This window comes from Oncorhynchus clarkii, chromosome 22 (assembly GCF_045791955.1).
Source record: "Oncorhynchus clarkii lewisi isolate Uvic-CL-2024 chromosome 22, UVic_Ocla_1.0, whole genome shotgun sequence".
In the NCBI taxonomy this organism is placed as follows: domain Eukaryota; kingdom Metazoa; phylum Chordata; class Actinopteri; order Salmoniformes; family Salmonidae; genus Oncorhynchus; species Oncorhynchus clarkii.
The window spans coordinates 814,696-832,586 of NC_092168.1; the positions used below are offsets into that span (position 1 = coordinate 814,696).

The window sequence follows — 17,891 nt, forward strand, 5'->3', positions numbered from 1 at the left end:
TGAGGCTGTACAAACAGAATATAAAAAGACACTTGAGCAGTGTGTGTGTGTGTGTGTATTATTTATTTATATATATATATATATATATATATACTGTTTTCTATACTATTCTACTGTATCTTAGTCCGTTCCTCTCTGACATCGCTCATCCATATATATATATATATACACACATACAGTGCCTTGCGAAAGTATTCGGCACCCCTTGAACTTTGCGACCTTTTGCCACATTTCAGGCTTCAAACATAAAGATATAAAACTGTATTTTTTTGTGAAGAATCAACAACAAGTGGGACACAATCATGAAGTGGAACGACATTTATTGGATATTTCAAACTTTTTTAACAAATCAAAAACTGAAAAATTGGGCGTGCAAAATTATTCATCCCCCTTAAGTTAATACTTTGTAGCGCCACCTTTTGCTGCGATTACAGCTGTAAGTCGCTTGGGGTATGTCTCTATCAGTTTTGCACATCGAGAGACTGACATTTTTTCCCATTCCTCCTTGCAAAACAGCTCGAGCTCAGTGAGGTTGGATGGAGAGCATTTGTGAACAGCAGTTTTCAGTTCTTTCCACAGATTCATGGAAAGTATATCACTAAAACGGTGACACTTTATTATATTTCCAGGTGAAGAGCTGTTTGATGCTTTATTACATTTCCAGGTGAAGAGCTGTTTGATGCTTTATTACATTTCCAGGTGAAGAGCTGTTTGATGCTTTATTACATTTCCAGGTGAAGAGCTGTTTGATGCTTTATTACATTTCCAGGTGAAGAGCTGTTTGATGCTTTATTACATTTCCAGGTGAAGAGCTGTTTGATGCTTTATTACATTTCCAGGTGAAGAGCTGTTTGATGCTTTATTACATTTCCAGGTGAAGAGCTGTTTGATGCTTTATTACATTTCCAGGTGCAGAGCTGTTTGCCTCCAAGGCTTCTTTTGAAGTGATAGTGGAAATCAACCAGATCCACCGGTATTCTTTCACCTTGTTTTCTGCAGTTTGGACCTGGGAGCTGTCCCATTCCATGGTGGATTAGCACCCTCTCCTCGAGTAATGGTCTGTAAGGCACAAGTATCCCATTTTTTTTTGTTGAAATTCGTCAGTCCACATGTTAAGTGTAATTGCGCTATTCTAATTAGCCAAGTTCTCTCTCAACCTCGGGACCACCTACCAGCTGATATTTTTGCAGACACAGAACTCTAGTTCGAGAGGAGAGCGACTTAGACAGAAGCATTCACACGTCCATTAATTTACAAAATAATCGTCTTAATAGCTCGGCTAGGTGTGAAAAATACTCTAATTTGTGCCACAGTTTTGGCTACCGATAGAGTTGAGTCCTATTGTAAATGGTAGCCTAATGGCCGAAATGGGAGAACTTGCAATGTATTCGAGGCTTAAGTTCTCTAAAGTTTAACATTTTGTACTCAATATCACAGACCTAATTTGCCCTAACGAGAGAGAGACTGCAAATGCAAAAGATGATCAGGAAGAATGTGTCTTTAACCTTGCATTATAGTGTAACTTATTTTGAACGAAAGACACGAATGAGTGCGTCACTCAGTTTTATGCTGACAAAAATAACCTTCTAAATAGGCCAAGTCTCAGCAAATAAATAAAATAGCTTCAATAGTAACTTTGCCGATGGTTTCTGTTGGGTGCTACAGATGGGCTAGCTACCGTTAGCTAGCTAGCTACAGTACGTCTGCATGCATGCTGCACAGTGGCGGTGTGTAAAGATTGGATAAGTTTAAATACAGTGAGAAAATTGTAGCTATCTATCCAAGATTGCAATTACTGATAGCATTGCTATGCGTCCTCGAGTCCAGCTTTCCAACACTTGCAACCCGGGACTACCAGAAAGGTTCTGTTTTAAAAAATTCTGTTTTTGTTCTATAGCAATGGCATGGTGGTGGGCATCAGTCGGACACATAGGAAGGGAGTGTGAGTTTTGCTATATTCTTAAAATGTGTTTCTGTATGCAGCATTTGTGTGGAAGTGTCACTTGCAATTCTAAAGTTAAATTAATTCATTTAATCTATTGGTTCTAATAGAGGCCACTAATCGATGGGGGCTCAGGGTGGTACCATTCTGCTAATCTGATGAAGGTGCACATGGATCAGATTCAAACTTTGAAGACTGAGATTGAGTCATTGGAGGCAGACCAGCAGAAAGAGAAACTTTATCTGAGGGCAGAGATACGGGCGACAGCTGATGCATCGGTCCAGAGCCAGGCGGACGGGAGAAAAAAAATCCCATTGCAAAATAATGCTTTGTATTCATTGACGGAAATACCAGTCGATGTAAATAAAATTGACCATCATGCTTATTTGTCTATAGCTTAATTTGCATAATTAAGTGGAATTCAATTGGCCTGTGTGTCTCTTTTTTTTAAATTTTTTTATCAACTGGTAATTCAAACTCGCCTACCATTCAAGTGCCGGCAACAGGCTATCTATCTGTGTGTCACCCATTAATTCACAATGTGAGCTGGAGGCAGTATGCGTTTTGAAAACATACCGTGCATTCAGAAAGATTTCAGATCCCTTTACTTTTCCACATTTTGTTATGTTACAGCATTATTCTAAAATTTATTAAATACACGTTTTTCCTCATCAATCTACACACAATACCCTATGACAAAGCAAAAACTGGTTTGTAGAATTTATGCAAATGTATTAAAAATAAAAAACCAGAATACCTTATTACATAAGTATTCAGACCCTTTGCTATGAGACTCGAAATTGAGCTTAGGTGCATCCTGTTTCCATTGATCATCTTTGATGTTTCTACAACTTGATTGGAGTGCACCGGTGGTAAATTCCATTGATTGGACATGATTTGGAAAGGCACACACCTGTCTATATAAGGTCCCACAGTTGACAGTGCATGTCAGAGCAAAAACCAAGCCACGAGGTCGAAGGAACTGTCCATAGAGCTCCGAGACAGGATTGTGTCGAGGCACACATCTGGGGAAGGTTACCAAAACATTTCTGCAGCATTGAAGATCCCCAAGAACACAGTGACCTCCATCATTCTTAAATGGAAGAAGCTTGGAACCACCAAGACTCTTAGTGCTGGCCGTCCGGCCAAACTGAGCAATCGGGGGAGAAGGGCCTTGGTCAGGGAGGTGAGCTCCAGAGTTCCTCTGTGAAGATGGGAGAACCTTCCAGAAAGACAACCATGTCTGCAGAACTCCAACAATCAGGCCTAGATGGTATAGTGCCCAGTAGAGGTCGACCGATTTATGATTTTTCAATACCGATACCGATTATGGGAGGACCAAAACAAGTCGATACCAATTTAATCAGCCAATTTTTATTTTTAATAATGACAATTACAACAATACTGAATGAACACTTACTTTAACTTAATATAATACGTCAATCAATTTAGCCTCAAATAATGAAACATGCAATTTGGTTTAAATAATGCAAAAACAAAGTGTTGGAGAAGAAAATAAAAGTGCAATATGTGCCATGTAAGAAAGCTAACGTTTACGTTCCTTGCTCAGAACAAGAGAACATATGTAAGCTGGTGGTTCCTTTTAACATGAGTCTTTAATATTCCCAGGTAAGAAGTTTTAGGTTGTAGTTATTATAGGAGTTATAGGACTATTTCTATCTAGTATAGCTTCCGTCCCTCTCCTCGCTCCTCCCTGGGCTCGAAACAGGAACACAACGACAACAGCCACCCTCGAAGCAGCGTTACCCATGCAGAGCAAGGGGAACAACTACTCCAAGTCTCGGAGCGAGTGACGTTTGAAACGCTATTAGCGCGCACCCGGCTAACTAGCTAGCCATTTCACATCGGTTACACCAGCCTAATCTCGGGAGTTGATAGGCTTGAAGTCATAAACCGCGCAATGCTTGACGCACAGCGAAGAGCTACTCGCAAAACGCATGAAAGTGCTGTTTGAATGAATGCTTACGAGCCTGCTGCTGCCTACCACCGCTCAGACTGCTCTATCAAATCATAGTCTTAGTTATAACACACAGAAATAGAGCCTTAGTTTCCGGATTCGACCATATTAATTACCTATCATCTCGATAACAAAAGTTTATTTTTTCAGTGAAATATGGAACCGTTCTGTATTTTATCTAAGAGGTGGCATCCATTAGTCTAAATATTCCTGTTACATTGCACAACCTTCAATGTTATGTCATTATTACGTAAAATTCGGGCAAATTAGTGCAATGAACGCAAGAGAAGTGACCCAATTTCACCTAGTTAATATTGCCTGCTAACCTGGATTTCTTTTAGCAAAATATGCAGGTTTTAAAATGTATACTTCTGTGTATTGATTTTAAGAAAGGCATTGATGTTCATGGTTAGGTACACATTGGAGCAACGATACGCACCCCATCAATTATATGCAACGCAGGACACGCTAGATAAACTAGTAATATCATCAACCTAGTGATTATGATTGATTGTTTTTTATAAGATAAGTTTAATGCTAGTAGGCAACTTACCTTGGCTTACTGCATTCACGTAACAGGCAATTCTCCTCGTGGAGTGCAGTGAGAGGCAGGTGGTTAGAGCATTGGACTAGTTAACTGTAAGGTTGCAAGATTGAATCCCCTGAGCTGACAAGGTGAAAAACTGTCGTTCTGCCCCTGAACAAGGCAGAAAATAAGAATGTGTTTTTATTTTTTAAATTTTTAAATTTTTTAAATGTACTTTTTCTCCCCAATTTCGTGGTATCCAATTGTTTAGTAGCTACTATCTTGTCTCATCGCTACAACTCCCGTACGGGCTCGGGAGAGACGAAGGTTGAAAGTCATGCGTCCTCCGATACCCAACCAAGCCGCACTGCTTCTTAACACAGCGCCATCCAACCCGGAAGCCAGCCGCACCAATGTGTCGGAGGAAACACCGTGCACCTGGCACCTGGTTAGCGCGCACTGCCCCGGCCCGCCACAGGAGTCGCTGGTGCGCGATGAGACAAGGATATCCCTACCGGCCAAATCCTCCCTAACCCGGATGACGCTAGGCCAATTGTGCGTCGCTCCATGGACCTGGGCGCAAAACCAGAGTCTCTGGTGGCACAGCTGGCGCTGCAGTACAGCGCCCTTAACCACTGCGCCACCCGGGAGGCCCCAAGAATGTGTTCCTAATTGACTTACTTAAACAAAGATTAAATAAAGGTGTAAAAAAAAATCGGCCAAATCGGTTTCCAAAAATACCGATTTCCGATTATGAAAACTTGAAATCGGCCCTAATTAATCGGGGTAAAGTACAGAGAGATTCTTGATGAACACCCCAGTCTGAGGTCCTGAGCAGGTTGAGGTTCACCTTAAAACAGGACAACGACCCTAAGGACATAGCCAAGACAACACAGGAGTGGCTTTGGGACACGTCTCTGAATGTCCTCGAGTGTCCCAACCAGAGCCTGGAATCCGATTTGAATATCTCTGAAGATACCTGAAAATCGCTGTGCAGCGACACTCCCCATCCAACCTGACCGAGCTTGAGAGGATCTGCAGAGAAGAATGGGAGAAACTCCACAAATACAGGTATGCCAAGCTTGTAGCGTCATACCTACAGTAAGAAGACTCGAGGCTGTAATTGCTGCCAAAGGTGCTTCAACAAAGGACTAAGTAAAAGTTCTGAAAACTTATGTAAATGTAATATTTCCATTTAAAAATAAATTTAAATTCACACATTTCTAAAAACCTGTTTTTGCTTTTGTCATTATGGGGTATTGTGTGTAGATTGAGGGAAAAAAATATATTTAATAATTTTAGAATATGGCTGTAACGTAACAACATTTTGAAAAAGTCAAGGGGTCTGAATAGTTTACGAATGCACTGTAGGTGAGATGGGTGGAGGGGGAGTTTTTGTCTCGGATGGTTGAGGGGCTACTCTCGGGAGAACTGTGGCGGGATCTTGAATGGTTGGTGGTTGGTTGGGAGCTTGGGCCGGTGGCCAAGAGATCGCTGGTTCGGTCCCCAATTTGACTTGGTGAGAGATCTGTCGATGTGCCCTTGGGCGGTGTGCTTGACCGTGGTCGCTCCTGTGGGTCGCTCTGGATGGATGTCTGCTAGATGATTGAATGTAATGTATATGTTGAGAGGCTTTACTGCAAGTATGTTGTATGTTTTTTAAAATTCAATAAAAATACAAAATGTACTTTTAAATGTACCCCACCCCACACATACAATTATCTTGGAAAATCCCTTTGAGCATGGTGAAGTAAGTAATTACACTTTGGGTGGTGTATCAATACACCCAGTCACTACAAAGATACAGGCGTCCTTCCTAACTCCATTGCCAAAGAGGAAGTTAAACAGTTTTATGGCTGTGATAGGAGAAAACTGAGAATGGATCAACAACATTATAGTTACTCCACAATATGAAACTAAATGACAGAGTGAAAAGTAGGAAGCCTGTACAGAATACAAATATTCAAAAAATTGTATCCTTTTTATAATAAGGCAATAAAGTAAAATTGCAAAACATTTGGCAAAGAACTTTACTTTATGTCCTGAATACAAAGACTTATTTTTGGGGCAACACAGCACATCACTGCGTACAAATCTTCAAGACCACATTGGATGTTCCTGAGTGGCCTAGTTATAGTTTTGATTTAAATCGGCTTCAAAATATATGGCAAGACTTGAAAAAGTCTGTTTAGCCACGATCAACAAACAACTTGAATAATTTAAATAAATATTGTACAGTCCAGGGGTGCAAAGCTCTTAGAGACTTACCCAGAAAGACTCACAGCTGTAATCGCTGCCAAATGTGATTCTAACATGTATTGTGAATACTTATGCAAATTAGATATTTTGGTATTTAATTTCCTATACGTTTGCAAAAAAATACAATAAACTGTTTACACTTTGTCATTATGGGGTTTTGTGTGTTGATAGGTGAGAAAAAATATCAATTGAATTAATTTGGAATTCAGGCTGTAACACAACAAAATGTAAAGGGGTATGAATATCTATAAATGTATTAGTGTATCATTCCATCTCTCTAGTAGGAGTATTTCTCATCCATTTTCACCTAATGCTGCTCACACATTGTTGTTTGAAACTTTCCTTTCATATCAATGATAGTGGTCAGTAGTTTGGTTCAGTGGTTGTGGTCAGAAGTTGTGTGGTTGAGGTCAGTAGGTTCAATTGTGGAGAGTAGTTTTGGTTGATAGTGGTGGTGAGTAGTTGTGTGATTGTGGTCATTGCTTGTGGTCAGTAGGTTCGGTCAGTTGTGGTCAGTAGTTGTGTGGTCGGTAGTTTAGTGATTGTGGTCAGTAGTTGTGGTCGGGCATTATTGGTCTGTAGTTTTGTGGTTGTGGTCAGTTGTGTTTGTGGTCAGTACTTGTGATTAGTAGTTGTGTGGTTGTCGTCAGGAGTTATGTTCAATAGTTGTGGTCTGTTGTTGTGGTTTGTAGTTACAGTTGAAGTCAGAAATTTTCACAATTCCTGGCATTTAATCAGAGTAAAAATTCCCTGTCTTAGGTCACTTAGAATGACCACTTTATTTTAAGATTGTGAAATGTCAGAATAATAGTAGAGAGAGTGATTTATTTCAGCTTTTATTTCTTTCATCACATTCCCAGTGGGTCAGAAGTTTACATACTCAATTAGTATTTGGTAGCATTGCCTTTAAATCGTTTAACTTGGGTCAAACGTTTCAGGTAGCCTTCCACAAGCTTCTCACAATAAGTTGGGTGAATTTTGTCCCATTCCTCCTGATAAAGCTGGTGTAACTGAGTCAGGTTTGTAGGCCTCCTTGATCGCACACCATTTTTCAGTTCTGCCCACAAATGTTCTATAGGATTGAGGTCAGGGCTTTATAATGGCCACTCCAATACCTTGACTTTGTTGTCCTTAAGCTATTATGCCACAACTTGGAAGCATGCTTGTGGTCATTGTCCATTTGGAAGACCCATTTGGGACCAAGCTTTAACTTCCTGACTGATGTCTTGAGATGTTGCTTCAATATATCCACATAATTTTCCATCCTCATGATGGCATCTATTTTGTGAAGTGCTCCAGTCCCTCCTGCAGCAAAGCACCCCCACAACATGATGCTGCCACCCCCGTGCTTCAAGGTTGGGATGGTGTTCTTCGGCTTGCAAGCCTCCCCCTTTTTTCTCCAAACATAACTATGGTCATTATGGCCAAACAGTTCTATTTTTGTTTCATCAGACCAGAGGACATTTCTCCAAAAAGTACGTTCTTTGCCCCCATGTGCAGCTGCAAACCGTAGCCTGCCTTTTTTTTAATGGCGGTTTTGGAGCAGTGGCTTCTTCCTTGCTGAGCGGCCTTTAAGGTTATGTCGATACAGGACTCTTGATATATACTGTTGATATAGATACTTTTGTACCTGTTTCCTCCATCTTCACAGGGTCCTTTGCTGTTGTTCTGGGATTGATTTGCACTTTTCGCAGCAAAGTACGTTCATCTCTAGGAGACAACGCGTCTCCTTCCTGAGCGGTATGACGGATGTGTGTCCCCATGGTGTTTATACTTGCGTACTATTGTTTGTACATATGAACGTGGTACCTTTAGGCGTTTGGAAATTGCTCCCAAGGATGAATCAGACTTGTGGAGGTTTTGGCAGATTTTTTTAGATTTCCCAATGATGTCAAACAAAGAGGCACTGAGTTTGAAGGTTGGCCTTGAAATACATCAACAGGTACACGTCCAATAGGCTAATTGACATCATTTTAGTCGATCAGAAGTTTTTAATACCATGACATGATTTTCTGGAATTTTCCAAGCTGTTTAAAGGCACAGTCAACTTAGCGTATGTAAACTTCTGATCCACTGGAATTGTGATAATTATAAGTTAAATAATCTGTCTTTAAACAATTGTTGGAAAAATTACTTGTCATGCACAAAGTAGATGTCCTAGCCGACTTGCTTTTTTTCATTTTTTTCTTTATTTAACCAGGGAGGCCAGTTGAGAACAAGTTCTCATTTACAACCGCGACCAAGTAATTGGAAGAATAATTTTGCACGCCCAATTTTTCAGTTTTTGATTTGTTAAAAAAGTTTGAAATATCCAATAAATGTCGTTCCACTTCATGATTGTGTCCCACCTGTTGTTGATTCTTCACAAAAAAATACAGTTTTATATCTTTATGTTTGAAGCCTGAAATGTGGCAAAAGGTCGCAAAGTTCAAGGGGGCCGAATACTTTCGCAAGGCACTGTATGTGCCATTTCCGCTCTTCAAACCACAACGAACTTGGGTATACCTTTCAATAGATTTGAACATGTAGTAGCCATCAACTCATCTTTGTGGGACAGTGTTTATGGTAGATGGCCAATACGAAAAAGAAAATAGCACCTTTTTGACTGGATAATTTCAACAAATCATCTCTCCCACAGTTAGGTCTAAATAGTGACTGTCCTGCAACGGACAAGCATGTATGATCAAATCAACGGTACCAAACCAAAGATATTAATCTGTTTTAAAGTAATCGATTTAGTGTCATCTAGATTTGTATATTAACATCGCCAATCTGAGGTAAAAATTGTGTAATTTCTATCAATTGTATGAGATGAAAATGCAAGCTTTTGTAAGATAGTAACACAAACTGTTAATTATAATCCGGACTCTTTATAAGAAATCCCACTATGCCCGCAGAAGAACCATCAAGCTGGCAAAAAAATATTGAATCCTATAACACCGGCTCTGACGCTGGTTGGATGTGGCATGGCTTGAAAACTATTATTCACTGACATTGCCAACCTCTCCCTGACTGAGTCTTTAATACTTACTGTTTCAAGCAGACCACCATAGTCCCTGTTCCCAAGAACACGAAGGCAACCTGCCTAAATGACTACAGACCCGTAGCACTTACGTCGGTAGCCATGAAGTGATTTGAAAGGCTAGTCATGGCTCACAACAACCCCATCATCCAGGAAACCCTAGACCCACTCCAATTTACATACCGCCCCAACAGATCCACAGATGCCGCAATCTCAATCACACTCCACACTGCCCCTTCCCAGCTGGACAAAAGCAACACCTGTGTGAGAGAACTGCTCCTTGACCACAGCTCAGTGTTCAACACCATAGTGTGCACAAAGCTCATCACTATGCTAAGGACCATGGGACTAAACACCTCCCTCTGCAACTGGATCCTGGACTTCCTGATGGGCCGCCCCAAGGCGGTAAGGGTAGGCAACAACACATATGCCACGCTGATTCCTCAACACGGAGGTACCTCGGGTGCATGCTCAGTCCCCTTCTGTACTCCCTGTTCAACCACGACTGCGTGGCCAAGCACGACTCCCAACACCATTATTAAGTATACTGACGAAACAACAGTGGTAGGCCTGATCACCGACAATGATGAAACAACCTATAGGGAGGAGGTCAGAGACGTGGTGCGGTGCCAGAACAACAACGTTTGCAAGATCGTGGACTACAGGAAAAGGAGGGCTGAACAGGCCCCCATTTAATCGACGTGGCTGTAGTGGAGCGGGTCGAGAGTTTTAAGTTCCTTGGTGGCCACATCACCAACAAACTATCATGGTCCGAACACACCAAGACAGTCGTGAAGACTGCAGACAACACCTTTGACCCATCAGGAGACTGAATAGATTTGGCATTGGTCCCCAGGTCCTCAAAGTTCTACAAAAAAAAAAAAAAAAAGTTTGAGAGCTTCCTGACCGGTTGCATCAACGCCTGGTATGGCAACTGCTTGGCATCCGACTATAAGGCGCTTATGGAGGGTAGTGCGTACGGCCCAATACATCAATCCCAGTAAAATAAATTGTATAAGTGCCTTAATTTTGACGGACCCCCAGGAAGAGTAGATGCTGTGGATCCATAATAAATATAAATCAAATGGCCACCCGGACTATTTACATTGACCCCCGCACACTCTTTGTTTTTACACTGCTGCTACATGCTGTTTATTATCTATGCATAGTCACTTCACACCTACCTACATGTACAAATGACCTTGACTAACATGTACCCCCGCACATTGACTCGGTACCGGTACCCCCTGTATATAGCCTTGTTATTGTTATTTCATTGTTACTTTTTATTATTTTTTTAACTTTAGTTTATTTAGTAAATATTTTCATTCATTTCTTGAACTGCATTGCTGGTTTAGTGCATGTAAGTAAGCATTTCACTGTTGTATTCAGCGCATGTGACAAATTACATTTGATTTGATTTAGGGAAATTAGCGCATTTTAAAATGATTATATTTCAACATGTCAATTTTGAATTATAGTGTATTTTTCCCACTCACAAACTATTGCAATAATTACATCTATATCTCAGTAATTTCACAATTTACACTTTCTTCCCTTTCCCCCCTCTTTCCCTTCCCCTCTTCTCATTTCTCCCTCCATATTTCTCTCTCCTCCCTCCCTCTCCAGGTACCAGAAGTGATCAGTAGTATCCGTGCGGTGTCAAAGTCGGCCCTAAAGGAAGACTCCAAGCCCAAGCGGGATACTGAAGAGGCCTTCTATAACTCCCAGAAGTTTGAAGTGCTCTACTGTGGCAAGGTACAGGACCACTATCAGATCCATTTTCAAACTTACTGTGTGTTTATCATCAATAATTTGACATGAATCAAAGCCATATACAGTATCTTTATGTCGGTATGTGTTTGGGATGACTGAATTGTCTTAATTAAATGTGAGAGCTAAGCTCCCTAAAACAGTTATGACTGTATTTGTATGCGTAATTGACATTGTTTGTGTAATAGATCAATTAGATGATATCAACCAGTCATTGTATCAATCAATCAATCAATTGTATCCATTAATCAATTAATCAAAGGTGACTATCGGGCACAAGAAGGCTCCCTCCACCCTCATTGATGACTGCATCAACAAGTTCCGCCAGCATGAATTGGAGCGCAAGCACCTGCGCCTCCTGAATGACCAGCGGGGATCCACAGAAAGCACCCCCATAGAGTTCATCATGGGGGATGACGGAGACCCCCTCTCCTCAACCACCCACAGTGAGGGGCTCGAGGACCCTGAGGGGCTGGAGGTGGATGAGGTCACTAACAGAGGAGGTTCTGGAGGTAAGGATCTCTCCCAGTAAAGTGTCCAAACAATTCTTGATGAGGGCAATGGAATGGAAATGTACCACACTGAATTTTCCGCATATGGTATGAAGTTGGGGTTGAGGATGTTGTCTCACAGATTTTGCAGCTAATTGGAACATGTGATGGACAGGTGTTGAGTTGAAGTCCAATTCATTATTTTTCACAAGAGACCTGTGAATAGAAATGTGGCATTGGACCAACAGTCTAGTGTATGACTCGTCCTTGTGTCTTCTCCGTAGTGAAGGGCATGTCTGGGTAGCCTGTGTTTGTGTGTTTGGGGGAGTGCGGTTGAAGGCCTAGAGAGTATTGACTCGTTCTTATGTCTCCCAGGGAAGATCATGTCCAACAGCCCCAGCCTGGGCAGCCTGCGGGGGTCCTTCCCCGAGTGCATCCTGGAGGACTCTGGTTTCGAGGAGCAGCAGGAGTTCCGGACGCGTTGTAGCAGCCTGGCGGGCAGTCTGCAGCGGAGGCCCCTAGAGGGTGCGCTCAAAGCCGCCCCGGCACGCCGCCGCCATGCCAGTGCCCCCAACAACGTCCAGCCCTCAGACGCCGACAAAAACCGCACCATGCTCTTCCAGGTGCAGGCTGGGTTTATATTTGGATACAGTAGTAGGACTCATGACTAGGTCTTAGAATGATTATAAATGTATGGGGTAGGTACACTACATGGCAAAAAGTATGTGGACACCTGCTCGTCGAACAGCTCATTCCAATATCATTGGCATTAATATGGAGTTGGTCCCCGCTTTGCTGCTATAACAGCCTCCACTCTTCTGGGAAGGCTTTCCACTAGATGTTGGAACATTGCTGCGGATACTTGCTGAGCCATTGTTCCTAGACGTTTCCACTTCACAATAACAGCACTAGCAGTGCAGAAAGTCAGTTCGACGAGCAGGTGTCTACATACTTTTGTCCATGTAGTGTAACTCTCACCCTTGCCATCCCAAACCACTGAGGATAAACCAGTAAAAGAATATGCATTCAGGAGGAGTACCATGTAATATATAGTAGTAACATACAGTATTGTAGTACAGGAATATCAAACAGTTGTGATAGTATATAGTCCTAGTACTATGGCCAGGAGAAGTTGTTGTGTTCTTTGAGTTGGCCTGTGCTTTTAGGTAGCTAGGTCTTTCAGGTGTTGATGCTCTCACCATACAGCTCTACTACCAGCTGGCTACATTCAGTCATTCACAGGAAGATGGGACATGGCATGTAGGGAGTGAGAGAGGCCTCCTTGGGTCTGGCAGCTTTCTCAACAACACAACTCAAACTGGAACATGTGCTGCAACATTTGCTCACAAGTTATCAGGGAGGGAACTGTGTTAGTTATGGTTGTGACAAATATCTATTTTTTTCTTAACGGTTAAACTGCCATATTTATTTTCCATTAAAACGATAATGAAAATGCATCAAGTTCCATGTGCTGCTGCCAGGTCTCATGGTGCATCCCTTTCATATTGCACATTAAATACCAATACTGTACCTCAATTCCACCTCGCAAAGTTTGCATTTGCTTCTCGTTTACCTTCTCAAAGTATTGCCATACAGTACATGACATTCCTGCTTGCCTTTCTCTGCCATTTTTCCAACTGTTAACGATGATGACGTAGTGTTGGAGAATCACCTCTACAATAATTGATTCTTCGAGTCCTTGCACGTCGATTCCAGGGTGTCGACTCCCATTTCTGAGGGTCAAGATTTGATTCTGCTAGGAATCAACTCCTAAGATTCAGTATTTTTTGGAAAGGAGGAGACTTCATAGTTGCCGTACTTCTGAGAACACAAACACTCGTGTCTTTCATAACGAGCCAGGGATGGAGATAGAGGGGACAGCATAGGCAGGTCAGCCACCAGGCAGGCTTATCTAAATGAATTGTCTGAGAGTCCTTACACATTGCAACTGAGATCCTTTAAAGCAAAGACACACATAGCCAGACAGCATTGGCCATAAATTATCGTTCAGCTTTGTCTCCTAAACTATGTTATTTTCTCGATCTCAGAACCATAAAACAAAACCTATCAACAGGCATATATCAAATACCCCCTCCTTGACAAGATCACAGAGACACTGTGACTGGCACACAGACATTGTGGAGCCAAGAGATAATTGGTTTAAAATATATGTTTACATATGAAGACAAGCTTGACCTCTCCCCTCTCTGCGGCCCAAGTAACTGACCCCATGTCAGAGAACAGATAACTGCAACCGGCCACCACTATAATACAACAAAATACATTCTAATGAGAAATAACTCACAAGCATATAATGAATATAAAACATCTTATCTATGTTACCAACTAATTCTGATTATTCCCCAACATGACATTTCAATCAAATTTAGTTATCCAAATGCGCCAAATCAATTGCGAAAATTGAAAGGCTATTTTGGGTCTCAACTGTTTTGCTATGGATCCTCAAATACTTTAACCAGGCTGTGACGGCTTCCCTCTCAAGGGAAAAATGTAGTGTGCAAAATCATCTCATTGGTCACTTCTGAACATTCAGTGAAATCTTATTGGTCACTATATGCTTCTGAACATTCAGTGAAATCTTATTGGTCACTATATGCTTCTGAACATTCAGTGAGGTTATTTTTTTATTCCCTTAATGGCAGTTTCTTTGGAAGAATACTTCCTTACATCATTTCTGTGGTCACATTTCTTGAGCGTGAAATCTAACAGTTTGCCCTCTTCAAACTGGGTTCAAACTTCAGCTACGTAATAGTTTTATTTTCAAGTTTTGAGTGCAAATATTTTAAGTAACAGAATTTCTCTGTCACATCAATGTACTTGACAAATATCACAGTCCAGTCAATGTCATTCCGGAGGATATCAACTTGTGTGTAGTCTTCTAGGTCCTTGATATCACTGCTCAAAAAAAATAAAGGGAACACTAAAATAACACATCCTAGATCTGAATGAATGAAATATTCTTATTAAATACATTTTTCTTTACATAGTTTAATGTACTGACAACAAAATCACACAAAAATGATCAATGGAAATCAAATTTATCAACCCATGGAGGTCTGGATTTGGAGTCACACTCAAAATTAAAGTGGAAAACCACACTACAGGCTGATCCAACTTTGATGTAATGTCCTTAAAACAAGTCAAAATGAGGCTCAGTAGTGTGTGTGGCCTCCACGTGCCTGTATGACCTCCCTACAACGCCTGGGCATGCTCCTGATGAGGTGGCTGATGGTCTCCTGAGGGATCTCCTCCCAGACCTGGACTAAAGCATCCGCCAACTCCTGGACAGTCTGTGGTGCCATGTGGCATTGGTGGATGGAGGGAGACATGATGTCCCAGATGTGCTCAATTGGATTCAGGTCTGGGGAACGGGCGGGCCAGTCCATAGCATCAATGCCTTCATCTTGCAGGAACTGCTGACACACTCCAGCCACATGAGGTCTAGCATTGTCTTGCATTAGGAGGAACCCAGGGCCAACATATGGTCTCACAAGGGGTCTGGGGATCTCATCTCGGTACCTAATGGCAGTCAGGCTACCTCTGGCGAGCACATGGAGGGCTGTGCGGCCCCCCAAAGAAATGCCACCCCACACCATGACTGACCCACCGCCAAACCGGTCATGCCGGAGGATGTTGCAGGCAGTAGAACATTCTCCACGGCGTCTCCAGACTGTTACGTCTGTCACGTGCTCAGTGTGAACCTGCTTTCATCTGTGAAGAGCACAGGGCGCCAGTGGCGAATTTGCCAATCTTGGTATTCTCTGGCAAATGCCAAACGTCCTGCACGGTGTTGGGCTGTAAAAGCACAACCCCCACCTGTGGACGTCGGGCCCTCATACCACCCTCATGGAGTCTGTTTCTGACCGTTTGAGCAGACACATGCACATTTGTGGCCTGCTAAAGGTCATTTTGCAGGGCTCTGGCACTGCTTCTCCTGCTCCTCATTGCACAAAGGCGGAGGTAGCGGTCCTGCTGCTGGGTTGTTGCCCTCCTGTGGCCTCCTCCACGTCTCCTGATGTACTGGCCTGTCTCCTGGTAGCGCCTCCATGCTCTGGACACTACCCTGACAGACACAGCAAACCTTCTTGCCACAGCTCGCATTGATGTTCCATCCTGGATGAGCTGCACTACCTGAGCCACTTGTGTGGGTTGTAGACTCCGTCTCATGCTACCACTAGAGTGAAAGCACCGCCAGCATTCAAAAGTGACCAAAACATCAGCCAGGAAGCATAGGAACTGAGAACTGGTCTGTGGTTATCACCTGCAGATCCATTACTTTATTGGGGGTGTCTTGCTAATTGCCTATAATTTCCACCTGTTGTCTATTCCATTTGCACAACAGCATGTGAAATTTATTGTCAATCAGTGTTGCTTCCTAAGTGGACAGTTTGATTTCACAGAAGTGTGATTGACTTGGAGTTACATTGTGTTTAAGTGTTCCCTTTTTTTTTTGAGCAGTGTGTATGTAAGTGTGTGTATATATATATATATATATATATGTGTATATGTGTGTGTGTGTGTGTGTGTGTGTGTGTGTATATATATATGTATGTATATATATATATATATGTATGTATGTATATATATATATATATATATACACACACACACACACACACACACACACACACACACACACACACACACACACACACACGTGCATGTGTGTGTATATATATATATATATCATATCAAATCCTGCAGCGCGGGCAAGGTCCCCCTGCTCAAGCTAGCACATGTCCAGGCCCGTCTGAAGTTTGCCAATGACCATCTGGATGATCCAGAGGAGGAATGGGAGAAGGTCATGTGGTCTGATGAGACAAAAATAGAGCTTTTTGGTGTAAACTCAACTCACCGTGTTTGGAGGAAGAAGAAGGATGAGTACAACCCCAAGACACCATCCCAACAGTGAAGCATGGAGGTGGAAACATCATTCTTTGGGGATGCTTTTCTGCAAAGGGGACAAGACGACTGTGTAACGGATGTGAAATGGCTAGCAAGTTAGCGGTGGTGCGCGCTGGTAGCGTTTCAATCGGTGACGTCACTCGCTCTGAGATCTTGAAGTAGTGGTTCCCCTTGCTCTGCAAGGGCCGCGGCTTTTGTGGAGTAATGGGTAACGATGCTTCGAGGGTGACTGTTGATGTGTGCAGAGCGTCCCTGGTTCGCGCCCAGGTCGGGGCGAGGGGACGGACGTAAAGTCTATACTGTTACATTGATGCTGTTGACCCGGATCACTGGTTGCTGCGGAAAAGGAGGAGGTCAAAAGTGGGGTGAGTGTAACGGATGTGAAATGGCTAGCTAGTTAGCGGTGGTGCGCGCCAATAGCATTTCAATCGGTGACGTCACTCGCTCTGAGACCTTGAGACCTCGCTCTGAGACCTTGGGATTATGGATGGGGCCATGTATCGCGAGATCTTGGTCAACAACCTCCTTCCCTCAGTAAGAGCATTGAAGATGGGTCGTTGCTGGGTCTTCCAGCATGTCAACGACCCGAAACACACAGCCAGGGCAACTAAGGAGTGGCCTCCGTAAGAAGCATCTCAAGGTCCTGGAGTGGCCTAGCCAGTCTCCAGACCTGAACCCTATAGAAAATGTTTGGAGGGAGCTGAAAGTCCGTATTGCCCAGCGACAGCCCCGAAAAATGAAGCATCTGGAGAAGGTGTGTATGGAGGAGTGGGACAAAATCCCTGCTGCAGTGTGTGTGCAAACCTGGTCAAGAACTACAGGAAATGTATGATCTCTGTAATTGCAAACAAAGTTTTCTGTACCAAATATTAAGTTATGCTTTTCTGATGTATCAAATACTTATGTCATGCAATAAAATGCAAATGAATTACTTAAAAATCATACAATGTGATTTTCTGGATTTTTGTTTTAGA

The 17,891-nt window shown here is 42.5% G+C and overlaps 1 protein-coding gene across 2 annotated transcripts in view; it reads left to right on the top strand.

Annotated features, from left to right (window-relative positions):
• Positions 1-17,891, top strand: part of LOC139380166 (TBC1 domain family, member 4) — a 136,077-nt gene that overhangs the window by 23,442 nt on the left and 94,744 nt on the right. For both annotated transcript variants that reach the window (XM_071122611.1, XM_071122609.1), the window contains exons 2-4: positions 11,357-11,485; positions 11,763-12,012; positions 12,367-12,614. In XM_071122611.1, the coding sequence (XP_070978712.1) occupies positions 11,357-11,485; positions 11,763-12,012; positions 12,367-12,614 (627 nt within the window). The remainder of the gene's footprint in view (positions 1-11,356; positions 11,486-11,762; positions 12,013-12,366; positions 12,615-17,891) is intronic.